This window comes from Genypterus blacodes, unplaced genomic scaffold (assembly GCF_046128005.1).
Source record: "Genypterus blacodes isolate CSIRO-AG114 ecotype Tasmania unplaced genomic scaffold, CSIRO-AGI_Gbla_v1 ptg000058l_1, whole genome shotgun sequence".
NCBI classification, from domain to species: domain Eukaryota; kingdom Metazoa; phylum Chordata; class Actinopteri; order Ophidiiformes; family Ophidiidae; genus Genypterus; species Genypterus blacodes.
This window is the reverse complement of record NW_027466870.1, coordinates 5,874,025-5,887,229: the sequence shown is the minus strand read 5'-3', so window position 1 is coordinate 5,887,229 and position 13,205 is coordinate 5,874,025. Positions and strand designations below refer to the sequence as shown.

Below are 13,205 nucleotides of genomic sequence, written 5' to 3'. Positions count from 1 at the left end.
TAGCGCCGGGGCGTGAACAGAAAAGAACAGAGCCCAATACGGCACTTCAAAGGGAAATGTGCACAGACTGGACCAGGGGAGGGGAGGGGGGGGAGGGAGAGGGAAGCAGAGGAGGAAAAATGGGGAATAAAGAAGGAGAGAGAAAGGGAGAGAGAAAGGGGGAGAGCGAGCGTGGAGAGAAAATCCAAACTGGGCTGGAAAAAGGAGAAAGAGTTGGAAGAGAGAGAGAGAAAAGTCACATGGAGATGCTACAAGGAAAAGTGAAATTCTGAGAGATGGAGAGGAGGGGGAGAGGGGGAGAGGAAAGAGGAGGGAAAAGGGAGAGGGAAGGAGGGAAAAGTGGAGGGAAGAGAGGAAGGGGGGGGGGGCGGCGTTCCCTTGGGGGACGATCACAAAGACGGCAGCTTTTTAACGCAGAGATCAGGAGGATACCGGTCAGAGTGTGTGTGTGTGTGTGTGTGTGTGTGTGTGTGTGTGTGTGTGTGTGTGTGTGTGTGTGTGTGTGTGTGTGTGTGTGTGTGTGTGTGTGTGTGTGTGTGTGTGTGTGCGTGTGTGTGTGATACGCAGGTGCATGTAGCAGCGCGACGGTGATAAGAACGCGTCCATGAATGAAGCCACCGCCAAAATAAAGGCCTCTGCTGCTTCCTGCGTTTAGGACTCTTTCAGATAGGGCATCAAAAATAAAACACAGCAGTCTCACAGATGTAAAACCAATTTGGGCCGCTTTGTTTATTTTCCCTGCATCTTAGGTTTTGTCTAAGAATCGCCGCCGCCGAATCGGCCAAGGAGCTGCGAGATGGATTAAGGGGACGGCCAGAGGGGGTCCAGTATCACCGGGCCTCCACATGTGCTCCACCACAATCACAGGCAGGAGAGGACATTCTTCAACAGAAAGCGGAAAACTGAAACACTAAAAGTCCCCCAACAGACACACACACACACACACCTCCCCCCTTTCTCAAACTCACTGACAGTCATGGAGACGGAGGAAGGGTTAGTTCCCTGAGCACGGCTAAGCCTAGTACAAATGATGCCAGTGTAAGGCCTGCTGTAGTGCTGAAGAGATAAGCCACTGATACCAAATGTTGAGGAAGAGACTCAATCCAAAACTGGAGACTAATAGACACTTATTGGCAGAGCGGGGGGGAAGGTGGCGGAGGAAAAGGAGAGACGGACGTCTGACTGGGCTCGGCCGTTTCATCTCAAAGGGTCAAAAGGAGCCGATCGTCCCTGACCGGCGCTCCTCTGCGAACTCGTTACCTCGCGGTTCCCGGTGAGGCGACGGCGCCCGGAGAGAAGTGAGGCGACGGCGAGGGAGAGAACAAGAGAAAGAGTGACACCACATTAAGCCGCGGGAAAACCAGTAAAAAAAGGGAAAGAAGGTTTCAACAGTTGTGCTGTATTACAAATGCAATAGTGGTCTATCCTCTATCCTCTGATCCTGGCAGAGCAACAGCGAGAGCGTCTGGACGGGATGGAGCCTCTCTATGCTCCCTCTCATTTAATTACAACACAGAGCTGCAGGATTAGACAGGGGCCTGTGTTCACAGCCTCATACTGGCACCGCCACTCCTCTGCTTCCCGCCTCGCTCGCCCCAAATCTCCTGCCTTTTTGTTTTTTGGAATTATCTCCCATCTTCTTTTTTTTAATATCTCCCATCACTTGTCGTCTCTATCCTCCTCTCTCAGACTGTTTCTCTGATTAAATCTTCTTTGTTTAAGCTTTTGTCTTCTCTGTTCCCCTCCTTGCCGTTCTGCAGTCACCATCCTCTCCTCTCTTCTCTAGCCCCCTAATCCTCCCATCCTGTTTCTGCCGGAATTTCATCTGCGATGCAGACACATCTTTATCTCTGTCTCAAACACATGTTTACTCTTGATTATAAAGAGACAACTGTGAATCCTTTAAGTGACAAAGTTGTGAGTGGGGCATGTGTTTGCTTGAAAATATTTGTGCATGTGTTGATGTGTGATTGTGACGAATGAGGAGTGTGAGCAACGCGTTAATGTGTGTGTTAGTTTGAGGTGTTTGCGCCCCAGCGGTCTCTACAGACTACGGCGGCACACTGCCTGGGCAAGCCTACCCGCGCACACACACACATACGACACACACCTCCATGTAACCACTACCGCCCACCCCTCTGCATGCACTCCTCTCTTGATTAATGGAAATCCCGTTTTGTTTCCAGCAGCATGGCTAATTAAGCCGGTGGTTAAAACAGTGCTCATTAGCTAGCTACCACAGGACGCAGCCGCCGAGCCCTCTAATGACGGATTGGAGCTGGCTGGGTGCTGCAGAAGGTTCCGCGCAAGAGCCATAGAGAATACTACTGTTAGTGCTGACAACTGTATCCTAACAGCCATAGTGTACTGATTCACTACGGGCCGATACTAATTAATATTCACCACTGAATTAAACATGTGCGCAGGTGCAGGGATTTACTGTTGGCTTAACTCGCCCCGTCACAGGTACAAGTAAACAAAGGCACCCACACACCTGCGCCGCCCAAACAGATACCAAATTAAAAGAGCAAAACAATAAGAGAAACAAACATCATCATCATCATCATCATCAGTCCTCTCCTGTCCTCTTACACTCACAGCTGTGGCCTGAGGTCACACACAGCAGAGTTCAGGCCCAGATGGAAACGCCAATTACAGCTGTGGATCTCTCCCGCAGAGAGAGAGAGAGAGGGTGGGGGGGGGGAGTTACTGCTGATTGTCTGTGTAGGAACACATTTATCACGCCGACAGAGGGGGGTCAAGAGGATCCAACTCCTGTTTAGGTGAAAATGGCTTCGCTTGTCTTCTTGCACTTATCATAGGTATCATATCTGCAAACGCCGCCAGTTGTTTTGTGCGTGCATGTGTGTGTGTGTGTGTGTGTGTGTGTGTTTGCCACTCACATTTCTACGAGGGAAGGTGGTTAGGAGCTTGAACTCGTCGAAGGGGAATCCCTTGGAGGCCACAAAGTCAAAGAGGACCTGAAGCTTACAGCTGCCAAGGAAACGCCGCTCCACAAACTGGCCGCTCGGTGTGCGGATGCGCAGTTTGCTGATTTGTTCCCCCGCCTCCTCTTCGGGCTCTGGTGGTAGGGCCTGCTCCAACGACAAGCGGATCGCCTGGAAGAAAGGTTGGCACAAAGACATCACTACAGAGCGACCTCACAAAGTGTGTCCAGAGCTGTGCAAACATGTTGGGGACTCCTTCAGTAACCACTGAGAATGGAATATACTGGAATTAAGGACAGCATCAGGGCAGGGTTTTACAGTAGGAGTGGGACAAGTTCAGCTATTTTAGACAATAACAAAAACAAATTATAGAAAATAAGTGATCAATTTTACTTGTGAGTAAATTTGGCGCAACTGATTTCAAATGGCAAAATGTTTCCTTAATAACTGAACACTTCCTCTTTGAGTTTAGACTCAGTTAAAACCCATAATTCAGCAGTGACACTGCTGACGATGAAGACAGACACACTACGACAGACGAGATGGAAAGTTGTTTCTCCGTTGTGATTGCAGCACTGTTACCTCACATTAATTAAAGGACCTTCTTGTTGTCCCGAGAATGTTATTAAATTAGCTGCCCTGTTTCTCACCCGGCTCCCTGATGCCTGGCATAGCTCAAAAGGTTGCCAAGTAGCATGTCAGCATGCTAAAAACAGCCAAGTGTGCTGCTGCTGCCTCTTTCCACTCATTCAGTCAGATCTGAGGCCGAGTCTGTGGACTTCTGGAGGACATCGACCCCTCTCATATCCTTTACTCTCACACTACATTAGGGCCGATTGTCCACAGTGAGTGCGGTATTTGTTGGTACAACAGGCAGCCATCAACTGTCGTGTTCACCTGCAGGGCTAATCACCCTTCCTGTGTTCAGAGCTCCAGCCTCTCCCTGGAGTCCTCCTCTTCTCTCTGCTCCTGCCCCTCACCTCATTCCCTCCCCGGCTTGTTGTTCCTGTTTGGCCAGCCGGGGAGCATATGCTGTGACAACATGCCCTGGCTTTATTTACACACCATAATGCAATTATATTTCATAAGAGTGTACAACAGTAGCTCATTAGCAGCTTCTGGTGTTGGGTGGGCAGGGTAGGGCGCGTGCCGCTCCGCTATCAGCTCCCTCAGGTATAAGAGCTGATGCTGACTGAGTTAAAAGGGCCCCCGGGGACAAACTAACACACACACACAAATAACAGACAGAGTGTGCGTGTGGTGGTGGGCACAGAGAGACAGTCAACCGCACACACAAGCATAAACACCCACACAAGTGAGAGGCAGCGTCCCTAAAGAAACCACAGGACACACGTCTGGCCGAGCCCGGGGCCCCAGGCTGCTCCGCACAAATAATCAGAGGCATCTATCCGTCCATTTACCCGCCTCTCCTGCTCCGCTCGCTAACCACAGAAAGCAAACAGACGACTGGGGGAAGGGAGAGGTGCACCTGACAGCCACACAACTGTATGCTAAGACCCCCCGAAGGTGGTAAATAGTAATGTCAGCCCACAAAGGCACATGAAACACACATGCACAATGCTCCCTCCCTCGGTTCACTCTCCTCCTTTCATCTGCCTCTTCTTTGCACAAAGGCACAAAATCACAGAGAAAGTGTTCCCACTAGCATTGTCCGTTCTCTGAGGGCTGCCGGTGTTTTTGTTTGTGTCTGCAGTTTCTGTCTCATACTAGGTTACAGCTTTGCAAGGCTCAGCTGAAAACTGTGGAAAACTGAAAACAAAAAGCGAACGTGAGCTCAAAGATGCAATTGTTGTGTTGTTATTGTTTTGTTTTTTTACCGTCTCAACTCAAAGGGTTGGTATCGAATAGCTGCTGAGTGTTACAATGCAGAATTATCCACTTAAGCTCTCTGCAAGGTGAAAATGAGAGATAAATAATATAAATCATTTAATATAATTCTATAAACGCCACTGTGATTTTACTATAATATGTTGGGGATTACCTGAGTGAAGATTATGTAGAATTATATAAAATAAAGATATGTTTAGTCCTATAACACTGGAGGATTAAAGAAGAAAGTACGTCTCCTAGTTCAGCACTCAAACGGAGCTGGAGCCCTGAAAGATGTCAATTTTGAGGTATTTTGTTATTTGCTGATTAAAATGCAGAAGATATGCATCTGGCACACACGCATCCTTTAATATAAGGCTGCAAATACTTAATAAATAATAGAAAACAAAAGACAGAACATTTTTGGAGGAAATGGCTCACTGCCCTGATGATTTGGATTCAGAAGAAGAAAAAGAATGGAAACTAATTAGAATATTTAAATTATACCAACAAAACTAATATCTGCTGGGTCAAAGGTCGACTTTAGAAGCAATTATCTTTCCACTAAGAAATGTTTAGTCAATAAGGGACTCCGTGCTGTGCTTGATTGAGATCATGGCGTTATTTTCACTGTAAAGTATTACTGTAAGGAATTGCAATAATTTTGGCTTCAAAGATTGGAAAATCTTGGATTGGATTTAAAGTAACAAACTCAGAATGTTTAGTGAGGATAAGCATGGAGACGACTTCCCTCATAGTGTTATGATATCTGATCCATATAAAGAAGGATCAGGTTACATTTGACACCAAATGACTTCAGTTTCATGGTTACAGGATCGTCTGACTCTCTGACTAGCAGTTCAGTCATTTACTGTCCAGTCAGCTCTGTCCAGGTCCAGCAGCTGCTGCTGGCCCACATGTGTGTGTGTGTGTGTGATTATCTCAACTGTAGCACAAGCACCACGCTAGTCTGTAGGCACAGGAGAAACCATGGAAACCCTGACCTCAGGTAGAGAGCAGTGATAGACTTGGGTAGCTCGGGGTCACGGTGGGCCATTGTTATTTAAAACACACAATCGTGCATACACAGTTTGGTTAGTGAACTACAGTGATATAATTAAGGCGGCCTGGCCCGGGGTCTTTTGTCTGTCGGTCTGTTTAACTTAAGTGACAAATCACCTGAGTGAGCCGGGTCACCTGATACCTCTCAGTGCCCTGAGGCGCACTGCTGCTGAGTAAACAACAATCCACGCCGACTACACTGTATTACTATAGACTGTTTTACAACATTGGTGCCATCCTCACAGACAATTATTGTTTTCCTGTATGCGTGACAGTGTGTCTGCCTGTGTGTGTTTGTGGGCCCTCTCCACATACTATAATTGTTTTTCAGTGAATGTATGTGTTTGCTTAGGTTGTGTGTGTTTGTGCACACGCCTGTGCATATGAATTGCCCTGCTCTATTGTTCACTTGGATTTCAATACGAGGCTGTGTGCTGTACCAATTTACAGCAGTTAAATAGAACAATGTGTGTATGAAAGGTGACATTTACAGGGATGGGCCCCGACTGTAATTATGATATTTTAGCCTACTGTGCAGCTGTATGCTTGTTCACCTACACAAGCAACTCACAGGCTTTACCAATACCACAATCTAATTACATCATTATTGACTGTAAGCCTAAAACAGACTGACGGTTTGTGTGAGGTCACTACTTTACTAGTATACAATAATAGAAGTCAGGCAACAAAAAAAAAGTTAATTCATTTTTCCAACCACTCCTGAAATTCATTCCTTGGAGTCTTGATGTTTCTGTAAAGTAGACTACATGCTGTGTGGACAAAAGTTACTGTGATGCCTTCCATGGAAAAGGTTGGAATAATAGTTTTGAGTGGTTTGCATTGTCTGGCCTCCTCACCTCCTTCTCGTCTTCCTGTTCCTTCTTCATCTGTTGCAGGCGAACCTGCTCGGCCTCTTCTCTCTCTTGGGCTTCTCTCTGAAACAGAATGAAAATTACCCTCAAACTTCATCCCGTGTAAAAGCAACGTTAGCCTGGTGGAAATCAATGCTGAATTCTGTGTTTGAGTTTCTCACAGGTCGGCAGTTTGCTTTGACCACTTCTTATTGAACTTTAATTAGTGAACCTAATCCAGTGTTGCATCCTGATTTAACTCTAGAATGCCCAGCCAATGATAAAGGCTACAACACACATCATCTATAAATTCTGCTTTATTCACAATGTAGAGGAAAGATGCCACTTCATTTATCCATTGAATTTGTTGACGCTGCTTTAATGGAAGAGTATTCAAATATATTTTGGGTATACCTTCTTCCGGTCCGCCTCTAGGGAGATACGGTAGGCCTCGTCCTGTTCTCTCTTCACCATCTCCCTTGCTTCACGCTCATCCTGCGTAGAAACAGGGGGTAAGAACGAGGGGCCCATTAGCTGACGACATAATACAACATATACAAGGACAAAACATCTAGGCCAAAGCGCCGGGCGTGGGACCCAGAATAGAGCAGAGCAAAAGAAAATGCTTCACGTCAAGTGTGGTTATGTACAAACATAGGTATGAAAGAGTAGCACCAAAGAGGAATTCATCCTGACCTGGCTGTCATTTAACAGAGCCTGAGCTTCTTTTATGTTTCTCCATCTCAGTTTCACCGTCCCTTTCTCTATTATTCACTCTCCCTCTTTTCCTGTTTGAAGAGGAGAGGGGGACAGGCGGCCTTTCTCTACCTACCTGCTGTGGCCACAAAGACAGGGACTAAATACGTGTGTCCATTGTGCTAACAGCACACAGCCATTAGTTTTCCATTTTCTGAAGGCCCATGCTGTGTGCCAGCCCGGATGTGGCATAGTAAGCTTATTGTAATGATCAGAGGGCTAATGTGCAGCCAGGCCGAGGCTAAGAAAAGAGATAGTTTGTGCTGTTGTATAGAATCTGAAAATGCAAAGGATACATTTGTGCTGTTGGTCTGCATAATGGTGCGCGTTGAAAGGAAACTGTAAAAGAATGGTCCGGTGGCACAATGGCATCAAAAGTGGCCGTCTTCAATGCACTGGACCCAAACACGCAACAGATTCACATAGCAATTCATGTTTGATAGTCATTTTAAGCCATTGTCATGTGTTTTCAAATGCGTAACAACTGCTTTGAATGCCTTGTGCACCGGACACAAAGCCAAAGAATAATATGGCATGACATCGCCACTCACACACAGCAGAGGAAGTGCACAGCCTTTAACCTTTATGTCTGAAGGGAAAAAGAAACTGCTGAAAATATTTTTGTTGTCAAAACAAAAACCTTCCTTGGTGAGCATTTGATTCTCGGTCAAAGGGTCAAAACATCCCATTTTGGGAGTCACAGGTTAGGGTAATGCTGTTTCAAATACAGCTGGGGCCAAATACTTACATTTTTATGTATTTGATTATGAATTATTCTAATTTCTTTAAAATGTCTGCGGCGACTCTTCACACTAAAAGCCTGTATGATGACCTGGCACAGACAGACGCAGATAGTTAGTCACTTATGCTTCACTAAACTAAAACACAGACGGCCATAGGAATGATGAAGCAGCCAGGCCGGTTGGTTTAAGTCAGGACGTGGTTGACCAGCTGCTCCATTTCCAAACAGACAGAAAGAGGTGACTGTCGGAGTGGAATGTCTGGGTGTGTGTGTGTGTGGGGTGGGGGGTTAACAGACAGAAAAGGACGAGAGCAGAAAGATGACAAAAGGTGTGTGTGTGTGTCTGAGAATGGCTGCAGTGAAGAATACATTTTGAAAACATTTTGAAGACCACAAATGAACCTGGACCACAACTAATACAATGTGTCTGCTTCTTCCTGAACACACAAAAACAAGTAACCAAAGCATCAAACCTGCCTGGAACATTGCTCAGCGGCCTTGTATGTGCATAGGGGGGCTTTCATTTCATTTATATTACTTTATTTACATTACCAAATGATAGTAGCGGTTGAATGGAAAGCCACCCCTGCCACAGCTGTGAATGACATCATGAGTTGGTAATGACGTCATGAATCAATCAGGTAATAATTACCTAAAGTTATTGCTACTTCATATACATCATGAGGGTGGGGTTAGGGGTCGTGGGTGAAGATGGTAAAGGGGAAGAGAGCCAGCAGTGTGTAGTTTCATTGAAGGTGAGGAAAGCACCTGAAGGACACTTTTTAAAATTATAAACTCTCAAGCAATCACTGAAATGACTTTAGAGCAGCATGCAGAGGAAGGAGGTGAACCAACACATCATGACTCATGCAACCTGAGCCGATACATTTGCATACTTGCTCTTTGTTATTAATAATTTCATATATCTGAAGTATGATGAGAACGGTTACTGCATGGTTAATCTGGATGACTAGCAATGACAAAAGAGAGAATAGCTGTCACTCAATCATAATAACCCTTGCAGTCTGAGCACGAGGCTTCGTGCGACAACACTCCTTAAGCATAGTTCCCATGACTCAGACGTGATCACTCTCACACAGACAGCGTATGATTTTGACTTGCTGGTCGGCTGACTGAGTGGTAACATCCTAACGCGGTGTGACAGGCTTTCTGTAGATACAGTAGTCAAAAAAGCGAAAGGTGTGTGAACAGGGAGGTTAGGACAAAGTGTTTTATGAGCAAGTATGAGTAATATGTGAAGTATGAACTGCTGCATTCGATCACAAGTCTTGGTTAACGACATGAACCTTTGCATTATGGAGTTTTCTAATTCAATCTGTGCTTGCTTGACTATAAACAACTATTCCAAAACAATGCAACTTCTAATACAATATACAGAGGTGGCTGAGAGTGTTGCTACCGTTAAAATGAAAACAGAAAACACACAATTGCCTCAAAAAAATAATCAAAAATAAGTTAAAACACAGTCATTCCCCAAAGGACCTTAAGTTAAGAAACAGACCCAGAGTGCAGAAAGATTACAGAGTTCTATAGAACTGTCTGTCTGGTTAAAAACATAGTGTGTCATTCTATTTCTTGTTTGATGTCACTGAGTAAACATATTGTTAAAGGAAGAGCAAACTCCAACAGTGACAAAGATGCAGCAAAGTGGGTCAGGTGACTGTCTGACAGTGAGGGGATCGCACTTTCATGTTCCACATTCCCGTTTCAGACATGAAAGAGCGACACCATTGTTCCCTGGCTTTATTCTGAGGAGTGTAGCCCCTCACTGATGTTTGTCCACTTTGTATTGGATTAAAAGAGGTAGTCGACAGACACAGAGTTGCACAGTGCTGCCTACACACTGACGTAAATGGGAAACGGGTGTGCGTCCCGTAACTATTCAAAGACCAAAGGCTGGAGTTGGCACAGTACACTAGAACTAAATAGGACCGGGGTGAGTTGTGTTGTCCCTCGTCTCTGCACACACTGTTCAGTATTCTCTGCTTGTCATTTCAAATAGGCGGCAGTTTATCTAAGCCTGATACGTCCCAGCATGTTGCTCTTTATCTCTGAGGCAGACCAGGGCACAGCTGACCAAAGGTTGTTTTCTTTAATGGCACAACAAGGCCATTTCCTAACCTCATATGGATTTTTATTTTCTTAAAAATAGGGGGAGGACATCACATGGATGTTAACAATCAACACGGGGCAAGAGTTCAACTTTCCCCTCAAATCTTTCGATGAAGTGGTCCAAATAACATGGTCCACTTAAGTTTGTAACTCTGATTTGAGCCCTAGGTTGAATCATGCATGTCCAGAAGCATACCTCTGCTGAAAGGCAACACAAATAGTAATCAAGGGAACAGTTTAGCAGAAACCTCACCTCGTCTTTGATGTCCTCTTGTTGCTGTGCTGTGAAGATCTCCATTGCGCCCATTAACCTCATCATCAACTCATCCACTGTTGAATTGCCTGGCAAAAAAGAAAAATTAAAAACAAGCAATACGAACATTTATCATTTTTAAAGCACAAACTTATATGCAAGCTTGTTATTTAAAGCCTCCCAGCATTTGTAACTGAATGTATGCATTTAACACTAACACATGCTGGGGGCCTCCAGATACGACACAGTGCAGCGTGAGGTGTTAGATACACACATAGTTATACAGTAAATGACATCATGATCAAAAGAACTTAGATTGATAATTACCTTGAATAACATTTAAAACTTCATTGGACGTTCGTTTCCCCATGACTATAAGGAGCAGAGGGAACTGATCTGTCTTGTACGTCCGTATAGTCTGTGCCACCACGCTGCCAAAGTGTCTCGTACACATGGTTAGTAGTCTGAAAGACAGAGAAATCAATCCCATTCAAACTCATTTTCCTTTCTATTTAATTCCCTTAATCATTGTTAGTGTCACTGAATGCATTTTGCCCAGCCTAGAATTTCACAAATTAAAAACAAAACAAACAAAAAAATACTTAGAGGCATGTGAACACACAAAGCACAAACACACAAAGACTGACACGTTTAAAAATGTGGACAGGGATGAATAAACAACATCCTTTCAGATGCACAGCAGGATGCAAGAGAAATACATACATCTGATGGCGTTAGGGACTTGAAACCCATTCCTGCTTTTTGGTATTCCATCAGAGTGACATGCTATCGCAATCGGAGCTGCAGATGAATTAGTATTCCTCACCAGATGCTCAGAATTGATAGGGCATTGAGAGGATTTCTTATTCCATTACAAAGACAGAACTTTTTAAATTAACATTTCAGGGAGGGAAAAAGGGTAGCAGGCAGCCGGGGCCCTGTCGAGCTTGCGGTAAATGTCATAATATTAATGAATTGCTATAGACTGAATGCAAATATAGATTAGCTTTTTCTCAGACCTAGATCTACTTTAATAACTGGCTGGTAAAATGGAGAAGTAATGGAATGGATGGCGGTACGGCAGGTCAGAGGAGGAAGATGGATGGCAGGCACGGGGTCTGAGAGGGGGGTGTAACTCATTAAAACAGCAAACCAACACCCAGCGAACTTGCAGAGTTTCACAACTGAAAATAAAGCACTTCAGTTCGTCGTTGGACTTTTTAGATAACAGATACCAGAAGGATAAAAACAATTGACCTGAAGCAGCATGGATTGTAATATGATTGAGGACTTACTTAAATGAAACGTGTCCAAATGTTGATCTTTGAGTGACCTATGTCTTCCCAGGAAGACGTTGGGTACCCAAAATCCCAGAGGTCATTCTGTCCCCGACACCCATCCCTGTTCAAACCCCGACCCAGCCAGTCCATAACAATAGCTCACAGGGAAACTCTAACCTGTAATGAAAGGCTGGGGAACAATGGGCACTAACTTGAAGGGTAACCCAATCTTAAATCTCCCATCAAGTGCAAGCCAACCTGCTTTGCTTTCTATTTCAAATGTAAAAGAGTCAGTCCAGAGTGAAAATTGTCATTAGAGACACACACAAACGGTTGGAGCTAAATTCAGCCTGTTGCCTCAATCCCGATGGAAGAGATAAATGATGAAGACGACGATAAAGAACTTAATAAAAACACACATTCAGAACAAGTGTGGCACAGCAGACAGACAGCAGGAGGAAGTTAAGCTAGTCAAAGAGCTGAGGGGAAGAGTTCAGCACAGGTCTATCCAGCCAGAATATAACACAGAGAAGAATGTAGCCAAGTCTGAACAAGAGAAGTGGCCTTTAAGAAACCTTCAGGGAAACTAAATGTTGCTTGAACCGAACAAACATTCAACTACAACAAGCTTAAGGCTTTAGTTTGATAGATTTGAGATGGGAGTGTCAGAATCTAATTTGTCACTCACCTCATCTCCATCTATCATGGCATCTAAAACAGTTAATGTTTCTCTGGACTGTCACACTGGATGTCTTCACATCAGACATGTTTGTGAACACCATTAAATCAGCATAGAACTGACAGTTGCTCCACTGAGCAGCTGATGAGTCAGACTAGTACAGTAGCACTGCAGGGAATGTTTGTGCCAGCTACCTGTATGGGAACCGGATGCTCCACTGGCTCACTGTGTCAGACACACTTTGTTTCAGAGCAGACACGGACATGTTGTGATTTGAAAATGACTTTTTCTCCTGTCAAACATTAATCATGTTTTCAGCTCAGCGTGCGTCAAAAGGAGAAGCCAAGCGCATGGAACAGATCCGCCCACGTATGAGTCCAGACACTTCAGCTAAGAATCCCATTGGTTTATCTACTGATAGTTTCAATATTTGCAATGTGTCACGAGAGTACAACATTCAATCAGCAGAACTACATTCATGCATAATTAATCACTTCACTGGAACTCTGTGAGAATTCAGAGAGCTATGCAACAGACACATACCAAGAGCAGCAGGTTCATTACACGCACACACACACAATCAGGACACCTATTTAACAGTCTGTGTGATTGACGTCAATCACCAGTCACTTTGGATCAGCCAGAGAGCGTGAGAATGCAGGGAAGCAATG

General features: G+C 44.7%; 1 protein-coding gene across 2 annotated transcripts in view; it reads right to left on the bottom strand.

Annotated features, from left to right (window-relative positions):
• The window catches only part of faf1 (Fas (TNFRSF6) associated factor 1), a 55,654-nt gene that overhangs the window by 4,254 nt on the left and 38,195 nt on the right, over nucleotides 1-13,205 (bottom strand). For both annotated transcript variants that reach the window (XM_076153215.1, XM_076153214.1), the window contains exons 15-19: nucleotides 10,903-11,039; nucleotides 10,576-10,664; nucleotides 7,106-7,186; nucleotides 6,698-6,775; nucleotides 2,904-3,119 (exon numbers count right to left, since the gene is read on the bottom strand). In XM_076153215.1, the coding sequence (XP_076009330.1) occupies nucleotides 2,904-3,119; nucleotides 6,698-6,775; nucleotides 7,106-7,186; nucleotides 10,576-10,664; nucleotides 10,903-11,039 (601 nt within the window). The remainder of the gene's footprint in view (nucleotides 1-2,903; nucleotides 3,120-6,697; nucleotides 6,776-7,105; nucleotides 7,187-10,575; nucleotides 10,665-10,902; nucleotides 11,040-13,205) is intronic.